General features: G+C 40.1%; 1 protein-coding gene across 1 annotated transcript in view; it reads right to left on the bottom strand.

Annotated features, from left to right (window-relative positions):
* TP53BP2 (tumor protein p53 binding protein 2) overlaps window positions 1-15,921 on the bottom strand; it is a 46,081-nt gene that overhangs the window by 6,371 nt on the left and 23,789 nt on the right. Inside the window, exons 10-16 of the mRNA XM_012000990.1 lie at window positions 15,185-15,295; window positions 14,303-14,451; window positions 12,298-12,760; window positions 9,483-10,258; window positions 6,691-6,828; window positions 5,819-5,952; window positions 2,417-2,583 (exon numbers count right to left, since the gene is read on the bottom strand). Of these exons, the coding sequence (XP_011856380.1) occupies window positions 2,417-2,583; window positions 5,819-5,952; window positions 6,691-6,828; window positions 9,483-10,258; window positions 12,298-12,760; window positions 14,303-14,451; window positions 15,185-15,295 (1,938 nt within the window). The remainder of the gene's footprint in view (window positions 1-2,416; window positions 2,584-5,818; window positions 5,953-6,690; window positions 6,829-9,482; window positions 10,259-12,297; window positions 12,761-14,302; window positions 14,452-15,184; window positions 15,296-15,921) is intronic.

The raw sequence follows: 15,921 nt of genomic DNA, 5'->3' as shown, positions 1-15,921 counted from the left end.
CAATAAATTTAATACAGCAAAATATATATTAACACATTATGTGTGTGTGTGTGTGTGTGTATATTCTTCCCCCCCCCCGAGACGGAGTCTCGCTCTGTCGCTCAGGCTGGAGTGCAGTGGCACGATCTCAGCTCCCTGCAAGTTCCTCCTCCCGGGTTCACACCATTCTCCTGTTTAGCCTCCAGAGTAGCTGGGACTACAGGCACCTGCCACCATGCCTGGCTAATTTTTTGTATTTTTAGTAGAGACGGGGTTTCACCGTGTTAGCCAGGATGGTCTCAATCTCCTGACCTCAATCTCTCACCTCAGCCTCCCAAAGTGCTGGGATTACAGGCATGAGCCATTGCGCCTGGCTTTTTTTTTGGAGACAAAGTTTCACTCTTGTTGCCCAGGCCAGAGTGCAATGGTATGGTCTCAGCTCACTGCAACCTCGGCCTCCGGGTTCAAACAGTTCTCCTGCCTCTGCCTCCCAAGTAGCTGGGATTACAGGTGCCCACCACCACAGCTGGCTAATTTTTGTATTTTTAGTACAGATGGGGTTTCACCATGTTGGCCAGGCTGGTCCCTCAAACTTCCGACCTCAAGAGATCCACCTGCCTCAGCCTCCCAAAGAAATGGGATTACAGGCATGAGCCACTGCACCCGGCCAACACATTAACACCCATAACTTCAGCATGTTGGAAGGCCAAGGTGGGAGGATTGCTTGAGCCTAGGAGTTCAGGGCTGTAGGGAGCTATGATCACACCACTGCATTCCAACCTGAGTAACAGAGCGAGATTGTCTCAAAAACAAAATACATATATATATATATATATATATAAAATTTATACTTATATATATAACAATTTTTAAATATGTTACTATATCAAAATATTCTATGGTCCAGAGTTCAAAACAAAACATAAAAGGCTGGGCATGTGGCTCACACCTGTAATCTCAGCTCTGGGCGGCTGAGACAAGAGGATTCTGTAAGGCCAGGAGTTTGAGACTAGCCTGGGCAACAGAGTGAGGCCCCATCTCCAAAAGAAATTTAAAAGGTCAGGCATGGTGGCTCACACCTGTAATGCCAGCACTTTGGGAGGCCAAGACAGGCAGATTGCCTAAGCTCAGGAGTTTGAGACCAGCCTGAACAACATGGCAAAATCCCATCTCTACTAAAAATACAAAAACTAGCTGGGTGTGGTGGTACACACCTGTAGTCCCAGTTACTCTGGAGGCTGAGGTGGATCACCTGAGCCCTGGCAGTCGAGGTTGCAATGAGCTGTGATTGCACCACTGCACGCCAACCTGGGTGACACAGCAAAACCCTACCTCAAAAGTAAATAAATAATAATAAAATAAAAAATCAGCCAGATGTGGTGGCAGATGCCTGTGGTCCCAGCTATTTGAAAGGCTGAGGCGGAAGGATCACCTAAGCCTGGGAGTTCGGGGCTACAGATGACCATGCTGCTGCACTCCAGCCTGGGTGACAGAGTAAGACCTCGCCTCTAAAAAAATAAAATAATCACAAATATCAACAATAAAAAACTACCAGCTGAGAGAGATGAAGAAGGGAATTTGAGGTTTGTGGTTCTCTGACTAGGGCCTGAAAAAAGGCCTAGAGACAGAGGGAAAAGTGTTCAGCACAGAGGGCAGAGGCGTCTGTTTTACCCTTAGGGGTCTTCCAATCAACTGGGAGAGGAGTTAACTGAAAACTTGAGCAGTATGGAGTTCTGGGACCTCCTCATTTGTCTCTGTCTTCTCTCCTTCTTTAATTCCTCTTAAGCCCAACTAAAGAGAAAAATTTACCTCAACTTCTAAGCCTTGTAAACAAAAAAAAATTTCCTTGTAAATACAAACGCCAATCAACATATATCCATCGAAAACTTCAAGTCCATTTTCCTCTAGGTACAGATCTGATGGTAGCAATCAGAACCATAAACTCAAAATTAAGAAAACAAAAGAGAAAAAAAATAAAAGACAGCTCCAAAATATATGTTGCTTTTATTTCACTATATGACAAGTTTGATTTTTAGGAAACCTTGGGACCATTTGGGTTCTTAAACTGATCCCGCACTTCTCTTGATCATGTTGTTTGGAGAGGGGGGTCTGTTTACTTATTTGCAAGGATACACCATCAATCTATAAGTACTAAAGCCTTAATAGAGGGTCTTTTGATGGTAAAGTCATTAACACCACTAGGTCAGATGCTACAGCACTGTCTTTTGTAGTTGAAGAAGTTGAAGAAGACAATAGCTGTTTCTAAGCATACAAACAGAAGCTGTATTATCTGTGACCAAGGCTGTTGTATTTTCAAGGTCCAAGACTGTGGATAATACAAGATTTTTTCCAAACAAACATACTTACTGAATTACACCCTGGAGATATGAATAAATGAATGCAGTAATCAATACATTTAGTTCTACTTGTCACATACCATAAAGAAACTGGGAGCACTGAGTGTAGCCTTCCTCCATTTCCTCGCACTTATCTGCAGCAGTCTGCATGTCACTGTAGGTCATGGCAAACACAGCGGCTCCTGACTCCACCAAAAACTTACACACTTGGACGTTGTTACATGAGGCAGCACAATGTAATGGAGTCCTGTGAAGCAAGACACAAGGGCTAGAACTGTTTTCCTAAACTGAATGACACCTGCTGTGATAAGATATCTGGAAAGTTGTTGAGTCTTTCATCTACCAATCTTTCTTCTGAAAACCTCTTAAAGAGTTTTTTAAAAACCAGTTCAACATAGATTATTGAACCCATCAAAGAATTACAGCCACAAATGAAAATTTCAGAGAGTCATGGACCACACTGGGGCTGGGAGCTTGGCAAAGGGTGAGAAGAATCAAGGACATGGATAAACAGAAATGAAATCTGTATAAACATTTAAGAAAAACAATATTAAAACGGATTTAGTTCTATGTTCTGGAGCACCCAGTCTAATTCTTTCTGTCAGAGTAGAAGGTCTAACAGTCCTTAAGTTATTTAAGTTATACTCCTTCACTCAAAACACTGGCCTTTAAATATATCTATTTATTGTTACCAATTTTGAAGGAATTAAGTTGCATATATGAACTACTTTTATATTTGTTAAATCCCAAGTTAAAATAAATTTTAATTGAAAAACTTTGTCAAATCAATTGAGACCAGAAAAGTGACTGTAAAATACACACATCTCAATCTACTATAGGTAACTGGCCAGCAGCAATTTATTAATACCATTAAAGAGAACCTTCTCCAGCATCTCAAATGTTTTATAACAAATTATAAACGACCCTAGACTAATAGTAAAGGTATAACAAGAACCAGTACCACTGCCCAAACTCAGAAGGTGAGTTTGAAACTGTTAATCAGGCTCTGAAGTACATAAGATTTAATGTTTCTCTACTGTTTCCTCTCCTCTTTATTCTCCTTGGGTATATAGACTTGAAAAAAAAAACACAGACCAGGCACAGTGGCTCTCAGCACTTTGGGAGGCCGAGGCAGGCAGATCACCTGAGGTCAGGAGTTTGAGACCAGCCTGGCCAACATGGTAAAACCCCAACTCTACTAAAAATACAAGAATTAGCCGGGCGTGGTGGTACACACCTGTAATCCCAGCTACTGGGGAGGCTGAGGCATGAGAATCACCTGAACAGGAGGCGGAGGTTGCAGTGAGCCAAGATCATGCCAGTGCACTCCAGGGTGACACAGCAAGAGTTTGTCTCAAAGAAAAACTTATTTATTTATTTATTTTTTTGGCCAGGCACAGTGATTCACTCCTGTAATCCTGGCACTCTGAAAGGCCAAGGAGGGCGGATCACTTGAGTTCAAGGGTTCAAGACCAGCCTGTGCAACATAGCAAAACTCCATCTCTACTAAAAATACAAAAAAATAGCCAGGTGTGGTGGCACACACCTGTGGTCCTAACTACTTGGGAGGCTGAGATGGGAGGATTGCTTCAGCCTACTTCAGCCCAGAGGGCTAAGTTACACTGAGCCAAGATGGTGCCACTGCACTCCGGCCTGGGGGACAGAACAAGACCCCGACTCAAAAAAATAAAAAAAGAAAGAAAAAAATTTTTCTAATTCCCCGTTCCAGATCACTTTTTTTTTTTTTTTTGAGGGTCTTGCTCTGTCACCCAGACTGGAGTACAGTGATGCAATTTCAGCTCACTGCAGTCTTGACCTCCAGGCTCCAGAAATCTTCCCACCTCAGCCTCTCCAATAGCTGGGACTACAGGCACACACCAGCACACCTAGCTAATTTTTAAAATTTTTTGTAGAGACAGGGTCTCTCTATGTTGCCCAGGCCAATCTCAAACTCCTGGGCTCAAGTGATCTTCCGCTTCAGCATCCCAAAGTGCTGGGATTACAGGTATTAGACATCATGCCTGGCCAGAACACTATTACTAATAGTTTGGCAAATATTACTATAGATTGTTTCATTGCATGCTCTTTAATAATGAAAAATTATATACAACATAAATGCCCAACGTTAGGAAAACAAGGGCATTATGACACAGTAAGAATTTGTTTTGTTTATGCTATAATGTTAAACTAAAAATACAGGCTTAAACATTACATATGTTAGGAGCTTAACTACATTTGTGAAAAGCATATGAAAAAGAGCTTGGGCCAAGTACGGTGCCTCATACTTATAAACCCAGCACTTTGAAAGGCTGGGGCAGGAGGATCACTTGAGTCCAGGAGTTCGAGACCAACCTGGGCAACATAGTAAGACCTTGTCTCTACAAAAATAAAAATAAAAATAACTTTTTAAAAAAGACCCTGAAGAAAATATATTAAAATATGAATGGTGTTTACCTGTACACTGTGGGGATACAGATGGCTTTGCTTTCCTCTTATTTCTATTTTGCATGTTTTCCACAGTGGACACACATTAAAATGTAAATGTTTAAAAATTGTAACCAAAGTGCTTCTCCAAGCATTAAAACAAAAATTGGAAAACAATCTCAATGTCTAATAAAAGGGAGACTGTCACAATGAGTATGCAGTCATGTGATAGAGTAATATGAGGCTGAGATGTATGTATCTGTGCATGCAATTTATATATACATACATGAGAATTTTATATCGTAACTATTTTCCATATTATGAGAAAAACAAGTTGTGAAACTAAAATACTGGAGTAAATACAGTATGATTACAACTTTTTAAAATCCTATAAAGAAAAAAGTAAATTGTATTCTTCCACAAAAATAACACATTCTAACTTAAAACTTTTTTTCAAATAAAATACAAAATTTGCTATCTATTCTGCTAGTTTTGGGGGTGACAGGATCTTATTAGGACCTTTACTGTTATTATTTAATGTTGACTAACATTTCTCCTATCCTGCAAACAATACTCATCACTTGTAGTACTGCTTGTGTTTTACGTACACCCTGGTTCCATGACAAACGGATTCCATGGTCAAATATATATGGGATATGTTGCAAGTTATAATCCCCTCTTGGAGATATAGAATGGACATTAATATACTGAAGACTGTGAACCATTTCAGGGGCTTGGGGATACCTTGCCTAAATCAGCACTTCTCTCTTAAGCTTTGCTTAAGGATGCTAATTAACTGCGTCCTACTTTGTTACACTTATTTTTATCATTAACTACTAAACTTGTTAAAACTCTACCTACTTCCAGGATGGGAATGAGATGACTGTTACACGAACACATGTTAATTCCTCAAAAATAGATACCACATTTCTCCAGCTAGATTACAAGCTCGAGGACATACACTGACATACTTCTTTGTCTTCCAACAGCACTATGACACTGCTTATAAACCGATTCCCACAACTGAAGTTTGACTGGAGTTTAAAAGAAAATCTTACCATCCATCACTATCAGCAGCATTTACATTTACACCAAACTGTACCAGGAACTTCACGATTTCTGTGTGGCCTGCACACACAGCATTGTGAAGAGCCGTGATGCCTTCATCATTGGGCAGGCTTGGGTCATCAACCTATATCAATAAGAAGGGTGAACACAACTCTAGTTTCTTGTCACCTGAACTGTCACTACTAACTGGCTACTTTAGGGTCAAGAGGACAGAAACAGACTCTTGTGACACTTTTAAAAATCATAATTAAAACCTAAAGGAGCCAAGAAAACTATACCAAGAACAATTCTAGAAATAAGACAGACAGAATAACCACATTAAGTAGGCAGTCACTATAAAAAGGTTTTTTTAAAAAAAAAAAAAAAAAAAAAAGAAGTCCGAGAAACTATATCCTTATAGTCATTTTTGTTTATTTATCCTTCCAACTTCTCACCACAAATTAGTTTCTAAGTAGAAGCTGCATTTGCTATGGAAAGCAAAAAAAAAAAAAAAAAGGTCAACTAAAAATATTTTAAATAGTAGGCTTCTAAAAGTAGAGACCGCATCTCTAACCTAATACAGTATAGTACAAATCTATACATGAACCATTTCCAAAGGGGAGTCATGATCTCTCTTAAGAAAGAAAAGTACTCTAGAGGACTCCAAGTGAAAACTGAACTTTCAAATGATGACAATTCTATAGCATAGAATTTAAAATAGCATAGCCTATTCTAAAGCATGCCCAAGAGTTCCTGAACACAACCTCACAATGCCTAAAAGGAAAACAATTTTAAAATACAATTTCTCTACAGTAGCTTTCTAATTAGAGCTTTAAAACAAAATACAAGGTCGTATTTAGAAATTTACTAATTATAATCATACCTCATAAATAATTCTCTGTACAAGGTCAAATTCTCCCTCCAAAGACGAATCTAGCAGTAAAGCAAGGGGGTTGAATTTCACCCTCATTCCATGAGCAATACGCTCTGAGCCGGTTTTACGCAAGTTTGTCCTTTTACCCTGCAAAGAAAATGGGTGGAAAATTTAGGATCCTGGTCTAAGCAAAAGAACATCAGCAAATGGGAAGGAATGACTTCTCAGTTACATTAGTGAGAGGAACTTTAACAACGTAGACTTGGCACATTTTATTGAAGTATAACATTATTCAGAAACGTGTACAGAACTAATATTCAGCGTAATGAATTTTCACAAAGTGAACAAACACCATGGAGCAAAGTTGGAGGAACATAACTTTAAAAAAACTAACATAATTACATTTGGGTAATACATTATAGTATAAACTAAACTAAGAGTATAATCAGAAGTGGCAAATAGGCCAGCTTTCTGTCAAGTATCAGAATTAGCCAAGACTGGTCTTTAGACTGCCTACCTAATATAGCATAGCAAACTCCACTCTCTTAAAGTGGGCAACAGCACAGTTCAGAACTACAACAGCTAACCTATATTGAATGATTATTCATTAACCCTCACAAAAACCCTATGGTCCCTAGTTTACAGATAAGGAAACCAAGGCACACAGCTAGTAAATGGCAGAGCTGGGACGTAAATCCAGGTAAGCTGGCTTCTTTAAAGTCTGCCATCTTAACCATTTCACACCAGAATGCCTCCTCAGGGGAAAGCATATAATTAAGGTAAATAATACAGATTGTTAGTCTGTCTTAGGTATAACAAGGAGAAATCCTACCACCCTAAACTTTTAATGAATCAGGCTTAAAAAAAAAAGGCAAAATTTTAAAGACTAGATCTAACATCTTATAAAACAGGTTTCTTAAACACACCCAACAAAGTAGAGACATTTACTGTCGTGAAGTGTGATACATGTACTCCACATGCTTCTTTCATTTTATCTCAGATGTGGAAAATCACCAAGTTTTAAAAAACATTAAGTGACAATATACTTCACAATGTGCAATGGCTAAAATGTTGTCCTTTGAATGTTATCTGACTGTGGTTAATATAAATCATAAGCAGTACAGTATAATGACACTTGTCAATCCCACTGTTAAAGAATTTACGAGATACTTGCTTCTATTTTACTTAAAACGAGAAGAAAAAAGTAAGACACTTTACTAGGAAAAGAACAGCAGAATCTTAATTAAAAAGAAAGTATGAGGCCGGGCGCGGTGGGAGGCCGAGACGGGCGGATCACGAGGTCAGGAGATCGAGACCATCCTGACTAACACGGTGAAACCCCGTCTCCACTAAAAAATACAAAAAACTAGCCGGGCGAGGTGGCGGGCGCCTGTAGTCCCAGCTACTCGGGAGGCTGAGACAGGAGAATGGCGTGAACCCGGGAGGCGGAGCTTGCACTGAGCCAAGATTGCGCCACTGCACTCCAGCCTGGGCAACAGAGCGAGACTCCGTCTCAAAAAAAAAAAAAAAAAGAAAGTATGATACTTTTACCAATTCTATTTTTCCTTTTTTCTCCTTGAAAATGTGGATTATTTTGACACAGCAACAAAAAGGCCAGAAAATAACAAGTGGCTGTAACGTGGATTAGTTTTGGTCAAAGTGGCATATAACTTCCTTCTTTTCTTATGTTTAAAACTCAAAGAGAATCAAGCCTTAGAACTTAGGAGCCACAGAGTTGTTTAAAAACTGTTAACCTCTATTTTAAAACTTTTTTTTCTAGCTTCAAATGTTTAGTACATAAAAGTTTTAAGCAAACATTTACTGTAGCCAATTGTTAAAAATAACTCTGGACAATCATTATCTTTGAATACTATCATATCTAAAAGATAATAAGGAATCAAACGCAAAGTACATTTACAAAAAATTCTTTTAATGTTATTTTGCTTTTGACCAGGTTTTAAACTCATAGTTCAGCATCCTACTTCCTTCCGTGCTTACTGAAGCAAAGTGGCTTCAAATTAAACTATGAAAAAGCATACTTCATTCAGACATTCTGGGATTTTTATTTTCTCTCACCTATTTCAAAGTGAGAGAACTGAAGCTTAAATTTCAAACAAAAGCTTACCATTTGGAAGGAGTGAGGAAGGTGCACTCAAGTCAAAATACACAAAATTTTAGAATAACTTTCGTATGTTAAAGTACAAAGAAATCTTAGGGATCACCATGTTCGCCAGAGATTTTCAGACTTCGTTGAAGGGGAAGAAGAGGCTGAAGAGGGGTCCCTCAGCCCAGTTACCCCTCCCTGCCCTCACTTCATCCAGAGCCCTTCCAATTTTACCACTGTTGTAAGTTTGAGGTTTCACCTAACATTTCATTTTTTAAAATTTCACTGCTAGAAAATTTTGAAGAAGATTGACATCACCAATGAGAGAAGTTACACCATCTGCCTGATTTCACACAGCCAAGCTACTAATCAAAAGTTTCAAAGCCAGGTCTTTTGAGTCCCGGTCGAGTGCTGCTTCCCTAATATGTGACATCAGCTAGAGAAGAAACAGCAAATGCAGTGTTTACAGGGGTAGGAACAAAACTCTGTTTCTTTCACAAATAAATGGGTTCTCTCTAAAACAGAAAATTGTTCTTTATATTGAATAAAATGCATTATGAAAACATTTATAAGATCCACTCTGTGCCAAGGGAATCGTAAAATAAAAATGCAAACTGGGAAGAAGAATGTGACCACCAAGAAGACCATAACCAAGTAAAGGACTCCAGAAAAGGCCATGAGATAGCACATTACTTACAGGAGGCAGAGAGACCTGCCCGGTGATTTCAGGCGGGCGCATGCTCACTGAGTCTTCTCCTGGCCCTTCAGGCTCCCCGGATGGGTATGGTGGGGGTGGGTATGGAGGGTACTCCTCCAGATACACATCAAGCAGATGGGGGGCCTCTGGATTTGGTTCTTCCGGGTTTTTCTGGAGATTTGGGCTGTTGTCTGGGACTCCCTCAGACTCATAATCAAGGCCAGGAGAAGGAACTGGCATGTCACTGTTCTCTGTACTGGCACTCCCCACATCCTCTGGGGACAATGACTCAGGAACCAGAGAGACCACTTCCTTCTCGGGCTCCACATGTAAATATGGATTCTGGATTTCTACTGGGCTTTCTGAGCTGGCAGTCACAGAAGCTGACTTGGATGGGTATGATGGGACAGAGATGGTCTCCATGGCCGCTATCGTGGTCCTCTGATACAAAAGCTTCTGAATATTGGGCCCGTTAGGACCCTCTGGCTCTGTAATAGAACTACGTTTCTTCAGTGGCCTTGGTGCATTAGATAATTTCTTTCGTAGGGCTTCTAGGTCAGCATCACTCTGGTTTCGGTAAGGATTAGATAAGAAAGGCAGTAATTTAGTTGGGCTGAGTGGCCGAGGAATTCTTTCGTTTTCATGGTTCTCCTGAACTGAAGAAACAGGCTCTGTTTCAGGTTCTGGACTGCCAGGCTTGCCCTGGCTATTGGAATAAATGTTCTCTGGGTGCTGCTGTTGATTCTGGGCAGCAGCAATTACAGGCTTACCATATACTAATTGGAAAAGGAAAAAAAAAAGCCCTGATTAGCATTAATTAAACAAAACTGGCAAGAAACAGAAACAGCTAACAATAACTAAAGCCTCTTTTAATTTCATAGTTGTTACTACATAATCCCCTTCAAATATAATTAATTTTTAAAAATAACAAATTACAAAGCAGGGAACCCATCTTTGCATAATAAACTTATTACAGAATCAAAACTCCCACTGAGTGTAACATGCACCATACCTCATGAAACAATAAGAAAATGTTGCCAATTTTAAGAAATCACTGTCTGTGGCCGGGACTGGAGGCTCAGGCCTGTAATCCCAGCACTTTGGGAGGCCGAGGCGGACAGATCACGAGGTCGGGAGATCCAGACCATCGTGGCTAACACAGTGAAACCCTGTCTCTACTAAAAATACAAAAAATTAGCCAGGCGCGGTGGCAAGCGCCTGTAGTCCCAGTTACTTGGGAGGCTGTGGCAGGAGACTGAGGCAGGAGAACGGCATGAATCCGGGAGCTGGAGCTTGCAGTGAGCTGAGATCACGCCACTGCAGTCCAGCCTGGGCAACAGAGCAAGACTCTTGTCTCAAAAAAAAAAAAAAAAAAAAAAAAATCACTGACTGTAGCATCCAAATTTAAAATAACAAAATGTGAAAAACATTTAGAACCAATGAAAACAGATAATCCTCTCATGTGTCCAGATTAAAACTAAACATCTTTCACTTTTTAAAAGTGAATCAACGTTGAGAACTTCTATTTGGCTTACAAAATTATTAAGAACCACTTATAGTTACCAAAGATATTCCCTGTTAACATTCTGATTACATTAAAATTATCTAATTCCCAAATTATTCCATTTTCACCAAAGACTCATGAAAAGAGTAACAGGTAGCATATATACTGATTCTTTGCTGTCTAATTTTAATTATGGCATCTTAGGTCACAATTACATTGTTATTTCATGACTACAAAGCTATTTTCATTCAATTAAAACATGGTCAGTTTTATTCTAGTTCTATGAAGTAATAATTTAGAAAGAATCCAACAAATTTCCAAACTGTGTATGTTTAATACGAACTAACCTTATGTTTTTACATTTAGCTAGTGGCTATGTCCTCATTACAATGACTCTAAAATACAGTAGAGAATACATGCATGTTTTCTTTTTTTTAGACGGAGTTTCGCTCTTGTTGCCCAGGCTGGAGTGCAATGACACCATCTCGGCTCACTGCAACCTCCACCTCCCAGGTTCACACGGTTCTCCTGCCTCAACCTCCTGAGTAGCTGGGATTACAGGCATGTGCCACCATGCCCAGCTAATTTTGTATTTTTAGTAGAGACGGGGTTTCTCCATGTTGGTCAGGCTGGTCTCAAACCCCCAACCTCAGGAGACCTGCCCACCTTGGCCTCCCAAAGTGCTGGGATTACAGGCGTGAGCCATTGAGCCCAGTCACAGTAGAGAATATTTTTAATAATAATAATATATATAAAGACATATGGACACATAAGACACACATTATACAGACACACACAAATGTGTATGATGTGTGTATATATATCTATATATACATGTCTATGTATTTTATATAATGTGTATATATATACACACATATACACATGTATATACCTATACACACACACACATATATGTATATATATACACACATACACACACATGCACGCACGCACACACACACACAGACGGGCAGTGATCCAGTCCTCTATATGACAAGAACATCTGGTCAACCTACAGTGAAGACACACACCTTCCTTGTGCACTGTAATGACCCATGTATATTTGGTTCCCACTCACCAATAAGCCCCTCCAGACTTGAGACCACACTTTATTCATCTATTATCTTTCGTGCCTACTACTGTAGGAGCAGACATTTAGCAAGCACTCTTTTAAACTCCCAGTAAAGAACAGAAGCCACAGTTAAAAACCCTTAGCATCAGTCAAAATAGGGATTATTTTGCGATCTGCTGAGAGATGGCAGCTCTGGTGTAGAACTTAAGCACGTCACCTACGAACGTGAAGAACCTTACCACTTGAAAAGTGTGGCCCTCTGGTATGAGTCTTGGTCAACGCGCTCTGCACAGCCTGCTGGAAGTTTTTTCCTGGAGCCTGCTGCTGCGTATACATGGAATATATTGAACTTGCTGCCACGGTCTGGGGTTTTCTGAAGGGTGGAAGTAAGGTGTCTTTGGAAGGCTGGGGAGTAAAGGGCCGGACAGCAGCAGCAGGTGGACTTTCTTGCTTAGAACCTGGAGAAAGGGTCTGGTCTTGGCCAACTGAAGGTATGCTGGGAGACAGCAGCACTCTCGGCTGCTGCCCTGATGGTTTTGGTTTAGTTCCCATGGACAGAACAACTGTTGACAACTGCTGAGAACTTCCATCTGGCTTAACATCTGAAGGTGGCTGATTAGTTTGTCCAAAATAAGGCAAATTAATCTGTTTTGGTTTTGTAGGAACAGGAGGTGGTACTTTAGCCACACTTTTATTTGCAGCCTATAACACACACACAAAAAGCCAGTTAAAATACTATACAACTGGGTACACAGGATGTTCTAGATAACCTAATTTCACAAATGTAAGTATACACTATAAAAATATTAGCTCTGGCACGGTGCAATGGCTCATGCCTGTAATACCAGCACTTTGGGAGGCCGAGGCAGGCGGATCATGAGGTCAGGAGTTCGAGACCAGCCTGGCCAATATGGTGAAACCCCATCTCTACTAAAAAAAAAATACAAAAATCAGCCAGGTATAGTGGTGGGCGCCTGTAGTCCCAGCTACTTGGGAGGCTGAGGCAGAAGAATCACTTGAATCCAGGAGGTAGAGGTTGCAGTGAGCCAAGATTGCGTCACTACACTCCAGCCTGGGCGACAGAGCGAGACTCCATCTCGGAAAATTATATATATATATATATAAACTCATATTTTTTAATTGTTAGTTTTTGTTTTTATATATTTATTTCGTTTATTTATGTATAGACAGGGTCTCGTTTTGTTGCTCAGGCTGGTCTCGAACTCCTAGTCTCAAGTGATCCTCCTCCCACCTCAGCTTCCCAAAGTGCTGGGACTACAGGTGTGGGCCACCACGCCTGGCTGTTAACTAGTTTTTTTTTTTGTTTTTTTTTTTTTTTTTGAGACAGAGTTTCACTCTTTTTGCCCAGGCTGGAGTGCAATGGCGTGATCTTGGCTCACCGCAACCTCCCCCTCCCAGGTTCAAGCGATTCTCCTGCCTCAGCCTCCCGAGTAGCTGGGATTACAGGCATGTGCCACCACCCCGGCTAATTTTGTATTTTCAGTAGAGACGGGGTTTCTCCATGTTGGTCAGGCTGGTCTTGAACTCCCGACCTCAGGTGATCCACCTGCCTCGGCCTCCCAAAGTGCTGGGATTACAAGCATGATCCACCGCGCCCGGCAACTAGTTTTAAATCTCTGTATTTACTCACATTTAATAATGAACTTCATAAATGCAATACAGTCTCTCCCCTTTATGACTTCCACCTTGTTTCCACTTCCTATCTAGGCAATTTTAATACATTTAAGTGCCCACTTGAAAACTTTTGCTGTCATCTTTCATACTCAGATGGCATCAATAATGGGAAACCATTCTTGTTCACTGGAATTTCATGCAATCTAGACAACTGTAATAAAACACACCTAACTTGGAGCACTCACACATAACCTGGTTATCAACGATTAAGACTGCAACAGTTACAGAAAATTCACCACACAATCATTTTGTAATTTTGAAGAAATAACATACTTGAATAATACAAATACAGTGTTCTTTGATGCACTTATACTTTTTAGAGAATCACACGAAATACGACCCAAAACAAGCACGTCAGTCATTCTCCCACCAGGTGTGAGAGCACAGACTCACGCAAGAGAAATTAAAATAACAGAATGCTAATGTATTTTCTAATCTCCTAGGTACATCCTGTTTCTTCTGCTCTCCCTCACATAACACTTTATCCCTTCTAAACACTACATTATAGAATTACTATTAGATTGTAAAAACTCGGATATTTGTAGGTACCTGAGCATCCCGCAAGATATCTTCACTGCTCTGGTTCTTCCTCAGAGTACCAAAGGAAGGTGGGGCAGTGGACTGGTCTACTGCATCAAACATTGAGAACGGACGCACCTTCTTCTCTTTCTCCCTCAGTGGAACCTCTCCATCATCAACTAAAGACCAAAAAATCACAATGACATTCAAACTGTTTGGAATAAAATATCTCATTCACTCGTAAGTTTCTCTCTCCTAAATCTCCCTGAAAATCTGTGTCCACAAAGCACATTCCTATTTTTTAATTAAATTAATAAAAGGATAACCCAAGCACTACAATGATCGCACCTGAGTTCTCCCACTAAATTAAGGTGTTCTGGAAATAAATTAAATACTGTTAAATATTGTCCCTTGTGTTAACACACTAGAAAATGAACTATTAGCTGGGTGCAGTGGCTCATGCCTGTAATCCAAGCACTTTGGGAAGTGGAAGCAGGTAGTTCACTTGAGCCCAGAAGTCCAGTCTGGGCAACATGGTGAAACCCCATCTCTACAAAAAACAGAGAAATTAGCCAGGCATGGTGCATGCACCTGTAGTACCAGCTACTAGGGAGGCTGAGGTAGGAGGATCACTTGAGCCCAGGAGGTGGAGGCTGCACCAGTGAGCCATAAGCACACCACTGCACTCCAGCCTGGGTGACACAGTGAGACCCTGTCTCTAAAAAAAACAAAACAAAAAGGACAGGACAGGACAGGACAGGACAGGACAGGAAAGGAAAGGAAAGGAAAGGGACAAGGACAGGAAGGGACAAGGACAAGGACAGGAAAGAAAATGAACTATCTAAAAGGAATACACAGCACCTTTTAGATGACCAAAATTTAATGTCCAGGAGTAGCACAAATAAATCTCACCTTGATCCAGAGCATTCCCAGTGCTTTGAGGTGCAGAAGCAGAGCCTTGGCTCGGGAAAAGATCTGCATTTGAAGGACTCCAATCAGGGCCAGCTGGATGGATTTTAGAGCCTAAAATACAGAAAAGCAGCTATAAATAACTCAGCATTCTAAAGAGATTTTTAATGATTTTTACTACTAAGACTTTCAATCTCTAAAAACATCTTTAAATTCCAGACTCACAACCCCAATAAATTTACTTAGAAAATACTGTATTATATTTTATATTCTAATTTAGTACTTTACTCAAGCAATTTAAAAGTAGTCACAGCAAGTCTGCTTGAACCAGCAAAGACACATTATTCTTCATTGTATTAGAAAACATCACCATCACACCCAGAAAATAATTTCCAATTCAAGAGACCTAAGGGTCTAAGGTGTATTTTATAAATGGTATTTTAAGGGACACATGCACAACAGTAAATATGTGGACCCTTACTCTAGGACTTCAACTGCAGTCTTTCACAAATCAGCATATTCAGGTTTTTTCTACACAGATACTTAAATTTCAAAAGCCACCGCTTTCATTTTTCCTCACAGAAACAAAGTAAATATAACTCTTTCCACAAAAAAATCCAGACTGCATGGTACTATTGTTTCACAGTAGTAATTATGGGAAAATAACAAATAATTTGAAAATCAGCTATTTTTTTGCACATGATAACGGTTAGAGAACAGAGACAATACTAGCTATTACT

Source organism: Mandrillus leucophaeus, unplaced genomic scaffold, assembly GCF_000951045.1.
Source record: "Mandrillus leucophaeus isolate KB7577 unplaced genomic scaffold, Mleu.le_1.0 Scaffold645, whole genome shotgun sequence".
NCBI lineage: Eukaryota > Metazoa > Chordata > Mammalia > Primates > Cercopithecidae > Mandrillus > Mandrillus leucophaeus.
This window is presented reverse-complemented; position numbering and strand designations above follow the sequence as displayed.